General features: G+C 36.5%; 1 protein-coding gene across 1 annotated transcript; it reads left to right on the plus strand.

Annotated features, from left to right (window-relative positions):
* Window positions 1–1,098: 1,098 nt before the first annotated feature.
* Window positions 1,099–14,754, plus strand: LOC127706746 (uncharacterized; the record flags this gene model as incomplete). Its single annotated transcript, XM_052211406.1, has 3 exons — window positions 1,099–1,655; window positions 2,526–2,566; window positions 14,315–14,754. Coding segments are annotated over 3 exons (1,038 nt in total), but the record flags the coding sequence as incomplete, so codon positions are not given.
* Between the last annotated feature and the right edge of the window lie 544 nt (window positions 14,755–15,298).

The raw sequence follows: 15,298 nt of genomic DNA on the forward strand, positions 1-15,298 counted from the left end.
TGACATTTTTCAAGGTCATAGTCTCCCAATGCAAAAAACCCTATGCCTTTATCATTGGCGTATATTCATCAATTTGAATAAAAATGTCACAATTGTTGATTTTTTTTCTTATTTTCGTGCTAATGTTTTGTATTATATTTGTTTCTTTTTCTTTTCTTTTTTTGTTTTTTCAGAATGAATATAAATATCGTTGAAAGAAAAGTGACTAATAAATTGTCGATTATGAGTTGAACATTTGCTTACCTGTCTGCTCCAACCCATCAATGTGTGGTGCACATAATGCGAAACCACAGTACACCGGAAACCACATTTGATAGCATTGTAAAGTGTGATATAAACTTTTGTTAATTTAAAATTTATTACACATGGAAGAATTTTTATTTAATAAACCAAATTTTGTTTGCAAAGAGTGTTGAAATAATGAATTTCCTATAAACAAAACAGTTTGCATGGAGTTCCCTGTTCACAGCAAACTTTCAACCCATAAAACAGTTTCTTCCCGTCCACTGTTGCTCTTAGTTAAAAAGAGTTTGCCTTGCAAGTTAGATAACGCCATAACAAAGTTTGTGCCCTGTTCCTTCGAGCCCATTCATAAGGAGTGAAATCCCTAAAATATTATTCATTATTATATCACGAGATACAAATACAACTGCTACTTTGGTACAACATGAATAATTACTATTCCTTATTTTGTAGAGTTTTGATATTGGATATTAGAGACATATATATATATATATACATAGAAGAAAGTAAGATGCAATCCATTTCCAAAGGCTGCGTTATGATGTTTGTTTTTTTTGCTGCTTTTATTTTTTTCCTATTTTATTTTGCTAATTTTCAAGAAACACGGAAATACGCGTCGAACGAAACAAAAAAACAGATATATGAATTTGATTTTATTGATATCGCAAATAGAAATAAGTCAGCTCGCTTGCACACAAAAGAAGAAATATCCCTCGAATCAAAAGCTATAGTAAAAGGAAAAGGAAGATATAAATTGAAATACCTAAATGGAGTCAAACAAGATGTGATAAGCTGGTCACAATATGGACAGGACCAGTTCATTGACAAGTTGTTCAATAAAAACAAAATGGATTTTTTGTAGAAATTGGAGGTTACGATGGCGAAAACTTTTCCAATACTTTGTTTTTGGAAAAAGTTCGAAATTGGGATGGCTTGCTAGTCGAAGCCAGTCCATTTTTGTATGATATGATGTTGACAAAAGACCGGAAGTGCTATATGGTGAATGCTTGTATAAGTAAAAGTCTGCCAGCAATGACATTTGTGTTAGCTGGTGCAATTACTAGTGCTAAGGAAACACTAACAGATAGGCATAGTAAACGCATAGACAGGGGGAAAATTACATATGCTAAAGATGAACACTGGGCTCACGCCAATGACACGGTTAAGGTGAATTGTTTTTCGTTTCGTAAGCTAATGAGAACTGTAGGGCGCAATTATATCGATTACTTTTCTCTAGATGTAGAAGGTGCAGAAATGCATATCTTAAATTCAATTGAATGGGAAGATCTAAATATTGACGTGTTTATGATAGAAACAGATCAACATCGTGATCAAATAATGTCTTTGATGAAGCAAAAAGGATATAAATGGATACATAAACTAAGCGGAGATGACATCTTTCAAAAAATTAGGTAATTTGTGTTAAGGTATCTTTTTCAATACCAAAATAAATCAATAAATCAAAGCCTTGCTTTTAAGATGTTCATGCCAAGAATCTGGTGAACTATGATCAAATGCATACTTGTGGAAAGTTTGTTTTGAATTCCTTTATGATACAGACGAAGTTGTTTTGGCTTTATGGTACAGACAAAGTTGTTATGACTTTAAATTACATATGAAGTTGGTATGGCTTTATGACACAAACGAAGTTGTTGCGACTTTATGGTTCTGACGCAGTTTTTATGACTTTATGGTACATACGAAGTTGTTATGTTTTTATGGTACAGACTAATTTGTTGTGACTTTATGGAAAAACGAAGTTGTTATGTCTTTATGGTACAGACTAATCTGTTATGACTTTATGGCACAGATGAAGTTGTTGTGACTCTTTGGTACAGACGAAGTTGTTGTGACTTTATGATACAGACGAAGTTGTTGTGACTTTATGGTACAGGCGAAATTGTGATTTTATTGTACAGACGAAGTTGTTGTGATTTTATGATACAGACGAAGTTGTTGTGACTTTATGATACAGACGAAGTTGTTGTGACTTTATGGTACAGACTAAGTTGTTGTGACTTTATGGTACAGACGAAGTGGTGGTGACTTTTTGATACAGACGAAGTTGTTGTGACTTTATGGTACAGACGAAGTTGTGGTGAGTTTATGGTACAGACGAAGTTGTTGTGACTTTTTGGTGAAGACGATTTTTTGATGACTTTTTTAGTACAGACGAAGTTGTTATGGATTTATGTTACAAACGAAGTTGTTGTGGCTTTATGGTACGGACTAAGTTGTTATAGCTGTATTGTACAGAAAAAGTTGTTGTGATTTTATTGTAGAGACGGAGTTCTTATTGCTTTATGGTACAGAGGAAGTTGTTGTGGCTTTATGGAACAGATGAAATTGTTGTGCCTTTATGGTTCAGACGAATTTGTTGCTACTTTTTGGTACAGACAAAATTTATGTGACCTTACTGTACAGACGTAGTTAATGTGGTTTTATGGTACAGACGAAGTTGTGATGGCTTCATGGTATTGACGACGTTGTTGTAACTTCATGGTACAGACGAAGTTGTTGTGCCTTTATGGTACACACAAAGTTGCTATGACTTTATGCTACTGACGAAGTTGTCATGGCTTTATGGTATAGACTAAGTTGTTGTTGCTTTATGGTACAGACGAAGTTGTTGTTGCTTTATGGTACAGACGAAGTTGTTGTAATTTTATTGTACATACGAAGTTGTTATGATTTTATTGTACAGACGATTTTGTTGTGGCTTTTTGGTACAGACAATTGTTATGACTTTATGGTACAGACAAAGTTGTCGTGGCTTTGTGGTACAGACGATGTTGTAATGGCTTTATGATACAGACGAAGATGTTGTGACTTTATGGTACAGATGAAGTTGTTGTGATTTTATGGTGCAGACGAAGTTGAAGTGGCTTTATGGTGCAGACGAAGTTGTTGTGATTTTATTGTACAGACGATTTTGTTGGGGCTTTTTTGTACAGACGAAGTTGGTGTGGCTTGATGGTACAGATAAAGTCGTTATGACTTTACGGTACAGACGAAGTTGTTATTACTTCATGGCACATACGAAGTTGTTGTGGCTTTATTGTACAGATGAAGTTGTTTTGGCTTTAGGGAACAGATGAAGTTGCTATGGGTTTATGGAACAGTTGAAGTTGCTGTGGTTTTAAGGTACAGAAGAAGTTTTTCTGACTTTAATGGCACAGACTAAGTTGTTGTGACTTTATAATACAGTCGAAATTGTTATGGCTTTGTGATACAGACGAAGTTGTTGTGGCTTTATGGTACAGACGAAGTTGTTGTGACTTTATGGTACAGACGAAGTTGTTGTGTTTTTATGCTTTAGACGAAGTTGTTGTGACTTTATGGTACAGACGAAGTTGTTGTGATTTTATGCTATAGACGAAGTTATTGTGACTTTATGGTACAGACGAGGTTGTTGTGGCTTTATTTTAGAAACGAAGTTGTTGTGGATTGATGGTACGGATGAAGTTGTTGTGTATTTTTTGCACAGACGAAGTTGTGGCGTTTTGGTACAGTCGAAGTTGTGATTTTATTGCACAGACGTAGTTATTGAGACTTTATGGTGCAGACGAAGTTGTTGTGGCTTTTTGGTACAAACGAAGTTGTTATAGCTTTATGGTACAGGCGAAGTTGTTGTGGCATTTTGGTACAGTCGAAGTTGTGATTTTATTGTACAAACGAAGTTGTAATGACTTGATTGTGCAGACAAAGTTGTTGTGGCTTTATGGTGAAAACGAAGTTGTGGTGGTTTTATGGTACAGACGTGGCTTTAAGATGCAGACGAAGTTGTTGTAGCTTTATGGTACAGACGAAGTTGTTGTGACTTTATGGTACAGACGAAGTTGTAGTAGCTTTATGGTACAGACGAAGTTGATGTGATTTAATGCTATAGACGAAGTTGTTGTGGCTTTATGGTACAAACGAAGTTGCTGTGGCTTTATGGTACAGACAAAGTTGCTGTGGCTTTATGGTACAGACGAAGTTGTTGTGGCATTTTGGTACAGACGAAGTTGCTGTGACTTTATGGTGCAGACGAAGTTGCTGTGGCTTTATGGTGCAGACGAAGTTGCTGTGGCTTTATGGTACAGACGAAGTTGCTGTGGCTTTATGGTACAGACGAAGTTGCTGTGGCTTTATAGTACAGACGAAGTTGTTGTGGCTTTATGGTACAGACGTGGCTTAATGATGCAGACGAAGTTGTTGTGACTTTATAGTACAGACGAAGTTGTTGTGACTTTATAGTACAGACGAAGTTGTTGTGGCTTTATGGTACAGACGAAGTTGCTGTGGCTTTATGGTACAGACGAATTTGTTGTGGTATTTTAGTACAGTCGAAGTTGTGATTTTATTATACAGACGAAGTTGTTGTGACTTTATGGTACGGACGAAGTTGTTATGGCTTTATGGTACAGACGAAGATGTTGTGGCATTTTGGTACAGTCGAAGTTGTGAATTTATTGTACAGACGAAGTTGTTGTGATTTTTTTTGTACAGACGAAGTTGTTGTGACTTTATGGTACAGACGAAGTTGTTGTGGCTTTATGGTACAGACGCAGTTGATGTGATTTTATGGTACAGACGAAGTTGTTGTGGCTTTATGGTACAGACGAACTTGTTGTGGCTTTTTGGTACAGACGAAATTGTTGTGGCTTTATGGTACAGACGAAGTTGTTTTGACTTGATGGTGCAGACTAAGTTGTTGTGGGTTTATGATGCAGACAAAGTTGTTGTGGCTTTATGGTACAAGCGAAGTTGTTGTGACTTTATGGTACAGTCGAAGTTGCTATGACTTTCTGGTACAGACGAAGTTGTTGTGACTTTATGGTACAGACGAAGTTTTTATAATTTTATTGTACAGTCGAAGTTATGGTTTTATGGTACAGACGAAATTGTTGTGACTTTATGGTGCAGACGAAGTTGTTGTGGTTTTGTGGTGGAGACGATGTTGTTGTGGCTTTATGGTGCAGACGAAATTGTTATGGCTTTATGGTGAAGACGAAGTTGTTGTGGTTTGATAGTACAGATAAAGTCGTTATGACTTTACGGTACAGACGAAGTTGTTATAACTTTATGGCACACACGAAGTTGTTGTGGCTTTATGGTGCAGACGAAGTTGTTATGGCTTTATGGTACAGACGAAATTGTTGTTGCTTTATGGTACAGACGAAGTTGGTGTGGCTTGATGGTACAGATAAAGTCGTAATGACTTTATGGTACAGACGAAGTTGTTATTACTTTATGGCACATACGAAGTTGTTGTGGCTTTATTGTACAGACAAAGTTGTTATGACTTTCTTGTAAAGACGAAGTCCTTGAGACTTTTTGGTACAGATGAAGTTGCTATGGTTTTATGGTACAGACGAAGTCTTTGGGTTTTTTGGTACAGATGAAGTTGTTTTGGCTTGATGGAACAGATGAAGCTGCTATGGGTTTATGGCACAGACGAAGTTGTTGTGGTTTTAAGGTACAGAAGAAGTTGTTCTGACTGTAATGGCACATAGGAAGTTGTTGTGACTTTATAATACAGTCGAAATTGTTATGGCTTTATGGTACAGACAACGTTGTTGTGACGTTTTGGTACAGATGAAGTTGTTGTGACGTTTTTGTACAGATGAAGTTGTTGTGGCTTTATGGTACAGAAGAAGTTGTTGTGGCTTTATGGTACAGACGAAGTTGTTGTGGCTTTATGGTACATACGAAGTTGTTGTGGCTTTATAATACAGTCGAAATTGTTATGGCTTTATGGTACAGACGACGTTGTTGTGACGTTTTGGTACAAATGAAGTTGTTGTGCCTTAATGGTACAGAAGAAGTTGTTGTGGCTTTATGGTACAGACGAAGTTGTTGTGGCATTTATGTACAGTCGAAGTTGTGATTTTATTCAGACGAATTTGTTGAGACTTTATGGTACAGACGAAGTTGTTGTGGTTTTATGATACAGACGGAGTTTAAATGATTTAATGGTACAGACGAAGTTGCTGTAGCTTTATGGCACAGACGCAGTTGTTGTGGTATGTTGGTAAAGGTGAAGTTGTGATTTTATTGTACAGACGAAGTTGTTGTAATTTATGGTACAGACGAAGTTGTTGTTGCTTTATGGTACAGACGAAGTTGTTGTAATTTTATTGTACAGACGAAGTTGTCATGACTTGATGGTAAAGACGAAGTTGTTGTGGCTTTATGCTACAGACGAAGTTGTTGTGACTTTATGGTACAGACGAAATTGTTGTTGTTTTATGGTACAGACGAAGTTGTTGTAATATTATTGTACAGACGAGGTTGTTATGATTTTATGGTGCAGACAAAGTTTTTGTGGCTTCATGGTACAGGCGAAGTTGTGACCTTATGGTACAGACGAAGTTGTTATGGCTTTATGGTACAAACGAAGATGTTGTGGCTTTATTGTAGAGACAAAGTTTTTATTACTTTATGGCACATACGAAGTTGTTGTGGCTTTATTGTAGAGACGAAGTTTTTCAGGCTTTATGGTACACACAGAGTTGTTATGACTTTCAGGTACAGACGAAGTTGTTGTGACTTTTTGGTACAGACGAAGTTGTTGTTGCTTTATGGTATGAGTGTCTTATGTCATCGTTAATTGCAAAATAACCGAACACATTGAGTCTAGACTTTTTATAAAGGCGGCACAATTCTATCCAGGAATGCATTTATAAGATTTGTCAATTTTATAAACAAATTTAAAAGCTTCTAAGTTATAATCACTCATATTTCTACAAAAGTAGTATTATTATATCTTTGCTTTATTTCATTTTTTTAAAACTTTGAGTATTGAGGGGAGGTTAATTGAGAAAATGTATAATTTATAAAGGAATCTTCGGGAATTTTTTTCTTTTTTTCTATTCTATGTATTTTATAGTGTGTCTTTCTATGTTGTGATGCTACACTATTATATCAGGTTAGGGTGAAGGTTGGCGCCTGTTAAAACGTTTAAACCCGCTGCATTTGTTTGCACCTGTCCTAAGTCAGGAACCTGTTGTTCAGTGGTTATCGTTTGTTGATGTGGTTCATAAGTGTTTCTCGTTTCTCGTTTTTTATATAGGTAAGAGCGTTTGAATGGCTTTACACTAGTCATTTTTGGGGCCCTTTATAGCTTGTTGTTCGGTGTGAGCCAAGGCTCCGTGTTGAAGGCCGTACTTTGACCTATAATGGTTTACTTTTACAAATTGTGACTTGGATGGAGAGTTGTCTCATTGGCTCTCATACCACATCTTCTTATATCTATATAACAGGAAAAAACGTATGGTGATCCCAATTTTTTTGTTTTTGATATTCTGAAAGCTTTTTATAAAAGCTATCTCCTCATATTTTATTTCAAAATTCTATCATTTAGTTTACCTTCTATTTACATCATGATCTTTTACTCTGTATAATTCATACAAAATGTGTCATTTTTCACAACCTGTAGTTTGAAAACAAGTTAGATGACCTATTATTTTGTATTATATTTTTGAACATATCACAATTTATACTACATTTTGGCAAAGTATGAAAAAATTCTATCACTTTTCGTTTATACCACCATACCACCTTAAGAACGATATATAGCAGGGTCTACAAGATGTTAAACACAACATAGTTCTAAAGTTCAATCAAAATTTTGCAGTAATATCAAAACTGTTTTCAATTGAAATATGAAATTGTAAGCGGGGCATGGTGTCCCATGGACGCATATTCTAGTATAACATAAATCTTGGCACCAAAAAGATGATGGGTTCATATAAAAATAAGGAGATGATTACCAATGAGACAACTATCCACCAAACTTCAAATAAAGTGGATGTAAGCAATTATAGGCAACCGTCCAGCCTTCAACAATGAGAAAAACTCATACCGTATAGTCGGCTATAAAAGGCTCCGACATGAAAAATATGACACAATTCAAAAGAGAAAACTAACGGCCTAATTTATAACAAAACAATTTACGAAAATCAAATATGACAGACATGAACCAACGACAACCACTGAACTACAGGCTCCTGACTTTGGACAGGCACATACAGAATGTGGCGGGGTTAAACATGTTTGTGAGCGCTCAATCATCCCTTAACCTGGGACAGTGGTGTAACAGCACAACATAAGAAAAAACTATAAAAATCAGTTGAAAAAGGCTTAACTCATCAGATCAATACAAACAGATAAACATCAAACAAAAACACGGACTGGATGTGGCAGGGTATTTATCCATCCCCAACAACAAAAAGGACACAAAGTACAGATCTGAGAGTACTCACAGTTACTGACAGCTAGTTCAAAGCCAATAATAACTAATGAAAAAAAATCATGTATCTAAGACTAAAATATCAATCATGACGGTTTTCAGTGACAAAATCAACAGTTGAAATAAAATTTAAATCGGATCGTCTTAAAACCTTGCGATATTCTTTAATAGCTGAAAGTGTACTTAGTCTAGTTGTTCATATTTGGTTTTCCTTGATATTTCTTCATCGGAAGTAGTTTTAATGTCAGTACAAGATGTTCATTTGTTTTTTGAATTACTTTATAGTGAATTCTCCAACTACAACATATGTGCTGGTACAGACATAAAACTGATTCCTACAGTTATTACAAATTTTTATCATAAGCAAATGTTTCTCTAAAGACTCGTAAACCTAAATGGTGACTGGGGTGTAGAAATATGGTCATGTCTTGGTCTTCTTCAGATCACACGTAAACTCCTTGTCAAATTGGGGCGTGCGTTTTGGCTGTGCGAGATATATAAACACGCAGCCAGGTCCAACCAGAATGCCTGGTATAAGGAGAGTGCCATGCTCTCCTAACTATAAGAACCATTGAGTTGCACTCTTTTATTGGGCCCTAGGTGACCTGATTCTGTATCTACAATGTATATCTAACCTCCAGATTTCACCGTTTCACAAATAGAAGTATTTTTATATTATTTATATAATTTTCATTATATTGCTGCTAGGCTTGTAACATAGACTATGCAGTGTCTATATTATCAAAGTATGAAGTAACAAGAATGCACGCAACACATATATCATCATACCCCACTCATTATTAGAATGATAGGACGACAGATAGTAGGGGTTTGACAAATCCATAAAATGCTGACACGTAACAATTTATCACAACCAAATATGAAATCATTCTGTGCAGTAGTACGGGAGAAATGTGTAACGACATTATTACTGTTTGTTAGTCCCACAGGTGTCATCAGTCCAGTAGAAATTAATTCAGTACTTGCATGAAAATACGGATATTTGTTTTATTAAAAATTGTTGTTTTTAAATCTTGGATTTTCGTTTTTCATTCAGGGTGTATCTCCATTATGCATAGCTCTGATTCCGTGTCCGGTTGTAATTCGTTTAGTCATTTTTACTTATTCCAACTCTTCAACATACGTATAAGGTTTTGGATTTTATATCGTTGAAATATTGTCCATTTCTAATTCCGTTTAATATATTCTAGTTGTAGCGGCACCAGTTGGTAATGCAATATTTTGGCGTCATTGGGCGTTCCAATAAGGTCAAAGTATTCAACATGTAACTTGTCACTAGTGATACTGGTTGTCTAGATTCATTTTTCGTTCCACGCGTAAGAACATGGTCGTATATAGTGTCATAACACAGCAGATCAAAAGACCTGTCAAGTCGTTCGTAAATGATAGGCTGATTATACAAGATATCTGGAATGATATACGTTTGTTCGTCTTCTCTCTGGGAACGGATTGTGTGAATGTTTCATGATTCTTTAAATTAATGCAAGTGTTCTGTATAGTCGGTAAAAAAATGACAAAGAGTACACTTCCTGAATAAAATGGTCGACATTATTCAGCTTTCCCCGATAAATGAATGTTAAAAATAGAGCCGTCAACAGAACCATCCTTAAGACTCATACGGCAGTGCATTTACTTAAAGCAAGAGTATTATATAAGTTATCTTATTGCTTTATTTTTGTACTAAGTAGTATACGCTTCTGAACATGTCAATCTAATAATATTAATTTGAAAAGTTCCTAAGACGATAAGTGTAATGCACAAACAAAAAATTATGTGTCCCATATAAACTTATTTTTTCGCACAAAGATTTCCAGCTATGTTAACACAACTATTTTATTCATCCAAACTAAATGCTTTGAGGAATTAATCAGATATTTGTATTTTTTAATTCTGTCTGAGTTCTTTCGACGGATATGATAAACTGATTTTAATCGAAAACACCAAGAAAGACTTGGAAATATCCCGTTACCTATTACAACAAAACACCAGAAGAGAATGGGAAATATCATCGCGTAACTTATCACAACAAAACACAACAAAAAGAGTGTGAAATATCCCGTCACATATCACAACAAAACACCAGAAAAGAATGGGAAATATCATCACGTAACCTATCACAACAAAACACAATGAAAGAGTGGGACATATCCAGTCACACATCACAACAAAACACAACGAAAGAGTGAGAAACATCCCGTCACCTTTCAAAACAAAACAACAGGAAAGAATGGAAATTTTCGTCACCTATCACAAAAAACACCAAGAATGAATGGTAAATATTCCGTCACCTTTCATAATAAAACACCAGGAAAGATTGGGATTTTCCGTCACCTATCACAATAATCACAAGGTAAAAGTGAGAAATATCCCGTCACCTATCACAACAAAACACTAGGAAAGATTAGGAAATATCCTGTCACCTATCACAACTAAACACTAGGAAAGATTAGGAAATATCCTGTCACCTATCACAACTAAACACAAGGGAAGAGTGAAAAATATCCCGTCAAGTATCAAAAACAAAACACCAGGAAAGAGTGGGAAATATCCCGTCACCTATCACAACAAAACACCACGGAAAGAATAGGAAATATTCCGTCACCTATCACAATTAAACACAAGGAAAGAGTAAACTGAAGTCTTCAACTACTGGTGAAGATTGAAACACTCGAAACAAGAATGCCGTATCTGTATAAGGCAATTTGTCCTTGTAGGTTTTTCTTTATTTGTCATTGTCCGAAAATCTGGAGACATTTCAGCATGTGAACTTCATAACTTGCACAAGCAGATTTAACTGCATTTGGACTAAATTGATCATATTGGTTTAATATATTTGCTATGAATTAACCAATGGTTATTATACTGTTATTATACTGAGGGAGATTGCAGGAGGTGAAGAAATAGTACTATAGTCCAAGAAATGCAATTTCATTTGATTTACTTTTGTTTGCTAAATTGACATCACTCTCAGGTTTGTTTGATTAAGTTTTTAAATCTCGTAAATCGAATAAGATACAAATCAACAAAACAATATCAAACTGAATAAAATCGCTTGAACCTCAAGTTGGAGAACAAGGTCAGGTGGGACGACAGGGTAAGCGTGTACTGCTATGGAGAACATGGTCGGGTGGGACGACAGGGTAAGTGTGTACTGCTATCGAGAACAATGTCTGGTGGGACGACAGGGTACGCGTATACTGCTATGGAGAAGAAGGTCGGGTGGGACGACAGGGTAAGAGTATACTGCTATGGAAAACAAGGTCGGGTGGAACGACAGGGTAAGTGTGTACTGTTATAGAGAACAAGGTCTGGTGGGACGACAGGGTAAGTGTGTACTGCTATGGAGAACATGGTCTGGTGGGACGACAGGGTAAGTGTGTACTGCTATGGAGAACAAGGTCTGGTGAGACGACAGGGTAAGCGGTCGGGTAGGACGACAGGGTAAGCGTATACTGCTATGGAGAACAACGTCTGGTGGGACGACAGGGTGAGCGTGTTCTGCTATTGAGAACAAGGTCGGGTGGGACGACAGGGTGAGCGTGTACTGCTATGGAGAACAAGGTCTGGTGGGACGACAGGGATATCAAAACAAACAGCATGTATTCATTTTAACAAAGAGAAACAATGTTTGATTCTATGCTGCTTTAAGGTAAGACAATTACTGAAAACGCATGCATCCAACATTTATTCGATTTTCATCGTAAAAATCTTACAAAATATATCTTCACAAGTCGGCCCAAGCTGTCAATGTAAACTGCATCGTTAATGCATGCATATAAATCTTCATTTTGAGTGCGAGAGACTGTTTCTAATAAATATATTAAAGGAAAGGTGAATTAAGAAATTTTTTAAATACAATAAGACACACTTCAATAAATATTTGAAATATTACTTTTTGATTAATAACTAAGTGAATACATGTCGTTTCGTTGTTTATACTTCCAACAGCGGCCGCCATGTTTAAAATATTGCTAACAAATGCCAAAATGTGAATTTTTCAATCAAATTTTGATACAAAAAGTTTGATATCTAAACTTATATGGTTTTCGATTTCATTTAAAAGGAATATATTGTCGATCTTTTTAGGGGTTGGGAGGATATTAGTAACATTGAATAAGCTGAGAAAATTGATTATATAATAAGGTCACATTGCAATTTCATCACGTTTTAACAAAGAAGTCAACGGAGGCTGTGTGGTTATGTTACCTCAATTTTAAAACTTATTTTGAAGCAAGAAGTCATATGTCTGAACTGAAACTTTAAACATTTTTAATTGTAAAAATGAATATACTGTAAAACGCGGGGTAGGGAGGTAGAATACACAATGTAAAAAAAAAAATTAGACCGTTTAATCTTTGCACCCCGTTCATTTTCATTGATAATCAATCGGCCATTAATGATATACAACTGAAGTGTAAAAGTCACGTGATGACCGCTATAGTTGGATATGTATGGAGAACAAGGTCGGGTGGGACGACAGGGTAAGCGTATACAACTATGGAGAACAAGGTCGGATGGGACGACAGGGTAAGTGTGTACTGCTATGGAGAACAAGGTCATTTGGGTCGACAGGGTAAGTGTGTACTGCTATGGAGAGCAAGGTCGGGTGGGACGACAGGGTAAGTGTGTACAGCAATGGAGAACAAGGTCGGTGGGACGGCAGGGTAAGCGTGTACTGCTATGGAGAACAAGGTCGTGTGGGACGACAGGGTAAGCGTATACTGCTATGGAGAACAAGGTTGGGTGGTACGACAGGGTAAGCGTGTACTGCTATGGTGAACAAGGTCCGGCGGGACGACAGGGTAAGCGTGAACTGCTATGCAATCATCACCCACCATACGAATCAATACTCACCAAAATATAACAATCGGGAACCAATCGGTAAATTTAAAGTCTTTATCTTACGATCTAATACTGGGAAACATGTCTGGTAAGTTTACACACCGTTACATCCAATCGGTTTACACACCGGCACATCCAATCGGTTTGAACATGTCTGGTAAGTTTATACACCGGCATATCCAATCGGTTTACACATCGGCGCATCCAATCGGTTTGAACATGTCTGGTAAGTTTACACACCGGCACATCCAATCGGTTTGCAACTAATTCGAAATGGCGACCGTCAAACTTTAGTAGTGTCAGTCTTTTCAAGATTGTTGGACAATGTTTTGTTTAAGGAGCACATCGCTGTTAATGAAGTCCGTAACGTGTAAACATGCTCGAGCGTAACGTACTTATTGGGATATGTAAAGGTCATACGATGGGACGGAGGGTCCAATGCTGCAGTGAAATGGCAAGTTGACAATCTTTAAAAGTTGAAAGCATTACGTTTGTCATAGATTTTAGTTAGAAGTTATATATAGATGTAAATATCAAGGAAAAATCAAGATATGATTCAGACCTTCTAGTTTCGATAATATCCTTAGTATCAACTCATCTTGTATAGATCAAGACCGTTAATTAAGGTTTATTTTAAATTCCTTGAATAATTATTTCCATCACGTAGCAGTAATGCACTTTCTCAAACGTTATTTTCTACTAGCACATAACAATACTCTAGAGGATCTATCAGTTCATGTCACCACTCTGGAGGATCTACTAGCTCATGTCACTACTCTGGAGGATCTACTAGCTCATGTCACTACTCTGGATGTCTACTAGCTCATGTCAATACTCTGGAGGACCTACTAGCCCATGTCACTACTCTGGGGGATCTACTAGCTCATGTCACTACTCTGGCTGATCTACCAGCTCATATCACTACTCTGGAGGATCTACTAGCTCATGTCACTACTCTGGATGATTAACTAGCTCATGTCACTACTCTGGAGGATCTACTAGCCCATGTCACTACTCTGACTAATCTACCAGCTCATATCACTACTCTGGAGGATCTACCAGCTCATGTCACTACTTTGGAGGATCTACTAGCTCATGTCACTACTCTAGAGGATCTACTAGCTCATGTCACTACTCTGGAGGATCTACTTGCTCATGTCACTACTCTGGAGGATCTACTTGCTCATGTCACTACTCTGGGGGATCTACTAGCTCATGTCACTACTCTGGAGGATCTAATAGCTCATGTCACTACTCTGGAGGATCTACTAGCTCATGTCACTACTCTTGTGGACCTACTAGATCATGTCACTACCCCGGCTGATCTACTAGTTCATATCACTACTCTGGATGATCTACTAGCTCATGTCACTACTCTTGAGGATCTACTAGCTCATGTCACTGTCAACTGAAGATATAAGGCAATCCAAAATAAAAGAGGAAAATCCAGGAATGTCCTCTTTGCGGACTGAAATATGCAAAATTCATGAATTTATCAAAAAAGTGCAAATACATCAATTGTTTTCCAATTTTTGTAAACTGTGCATAACTCCGATGGTTAGAAGAAATTTCTTCTCTGTAAGAAAAAAAAACAAATAAGAAACTTGCGTAAAAATATGAGAATATGCCACGTCAAAAATTTCTTCGATCAGACCGTAATTTGAAATACATAGAGAAGCCAGTTTAATGGAAGAAATTTCTTGTATTTGATATACAATAAAATCATTGGAGCAGTAAGTTTATTGGAAGAAAAGTTGCATTAGCTCGTTGGAAGAAATTTCTTCTTTCAGATTTAAACCTGAAATGAAATATATAATCGAAGCCGTTAGTTCGTTGGAAGAAATTTATTCCATCAAAACTACATTTAGATCTCAAATGAGTGTAGCTTTGAGTTTGTTTGAAGAAATTTCTTCTGTCCAACAAACACATAAAATGAAATACTTGTAGCAGTTAGTA

Source organism: Mytilus californianus, unplaced genomic scaffold (genome assembly GCF_021869535.1).
Source record: "Mytilus californianus isolate M0D057914Y unplaced genomic scaffold, xbMytCali1.0.p SCAF_6, whole genome shotgun sequence".
Taxonomy (NCBI): Eukaryota; Metazoa; Mollusca; class Bivalvia; order Mytilida; family Mytilidae; genus Mytilus; species Mytilus californianus.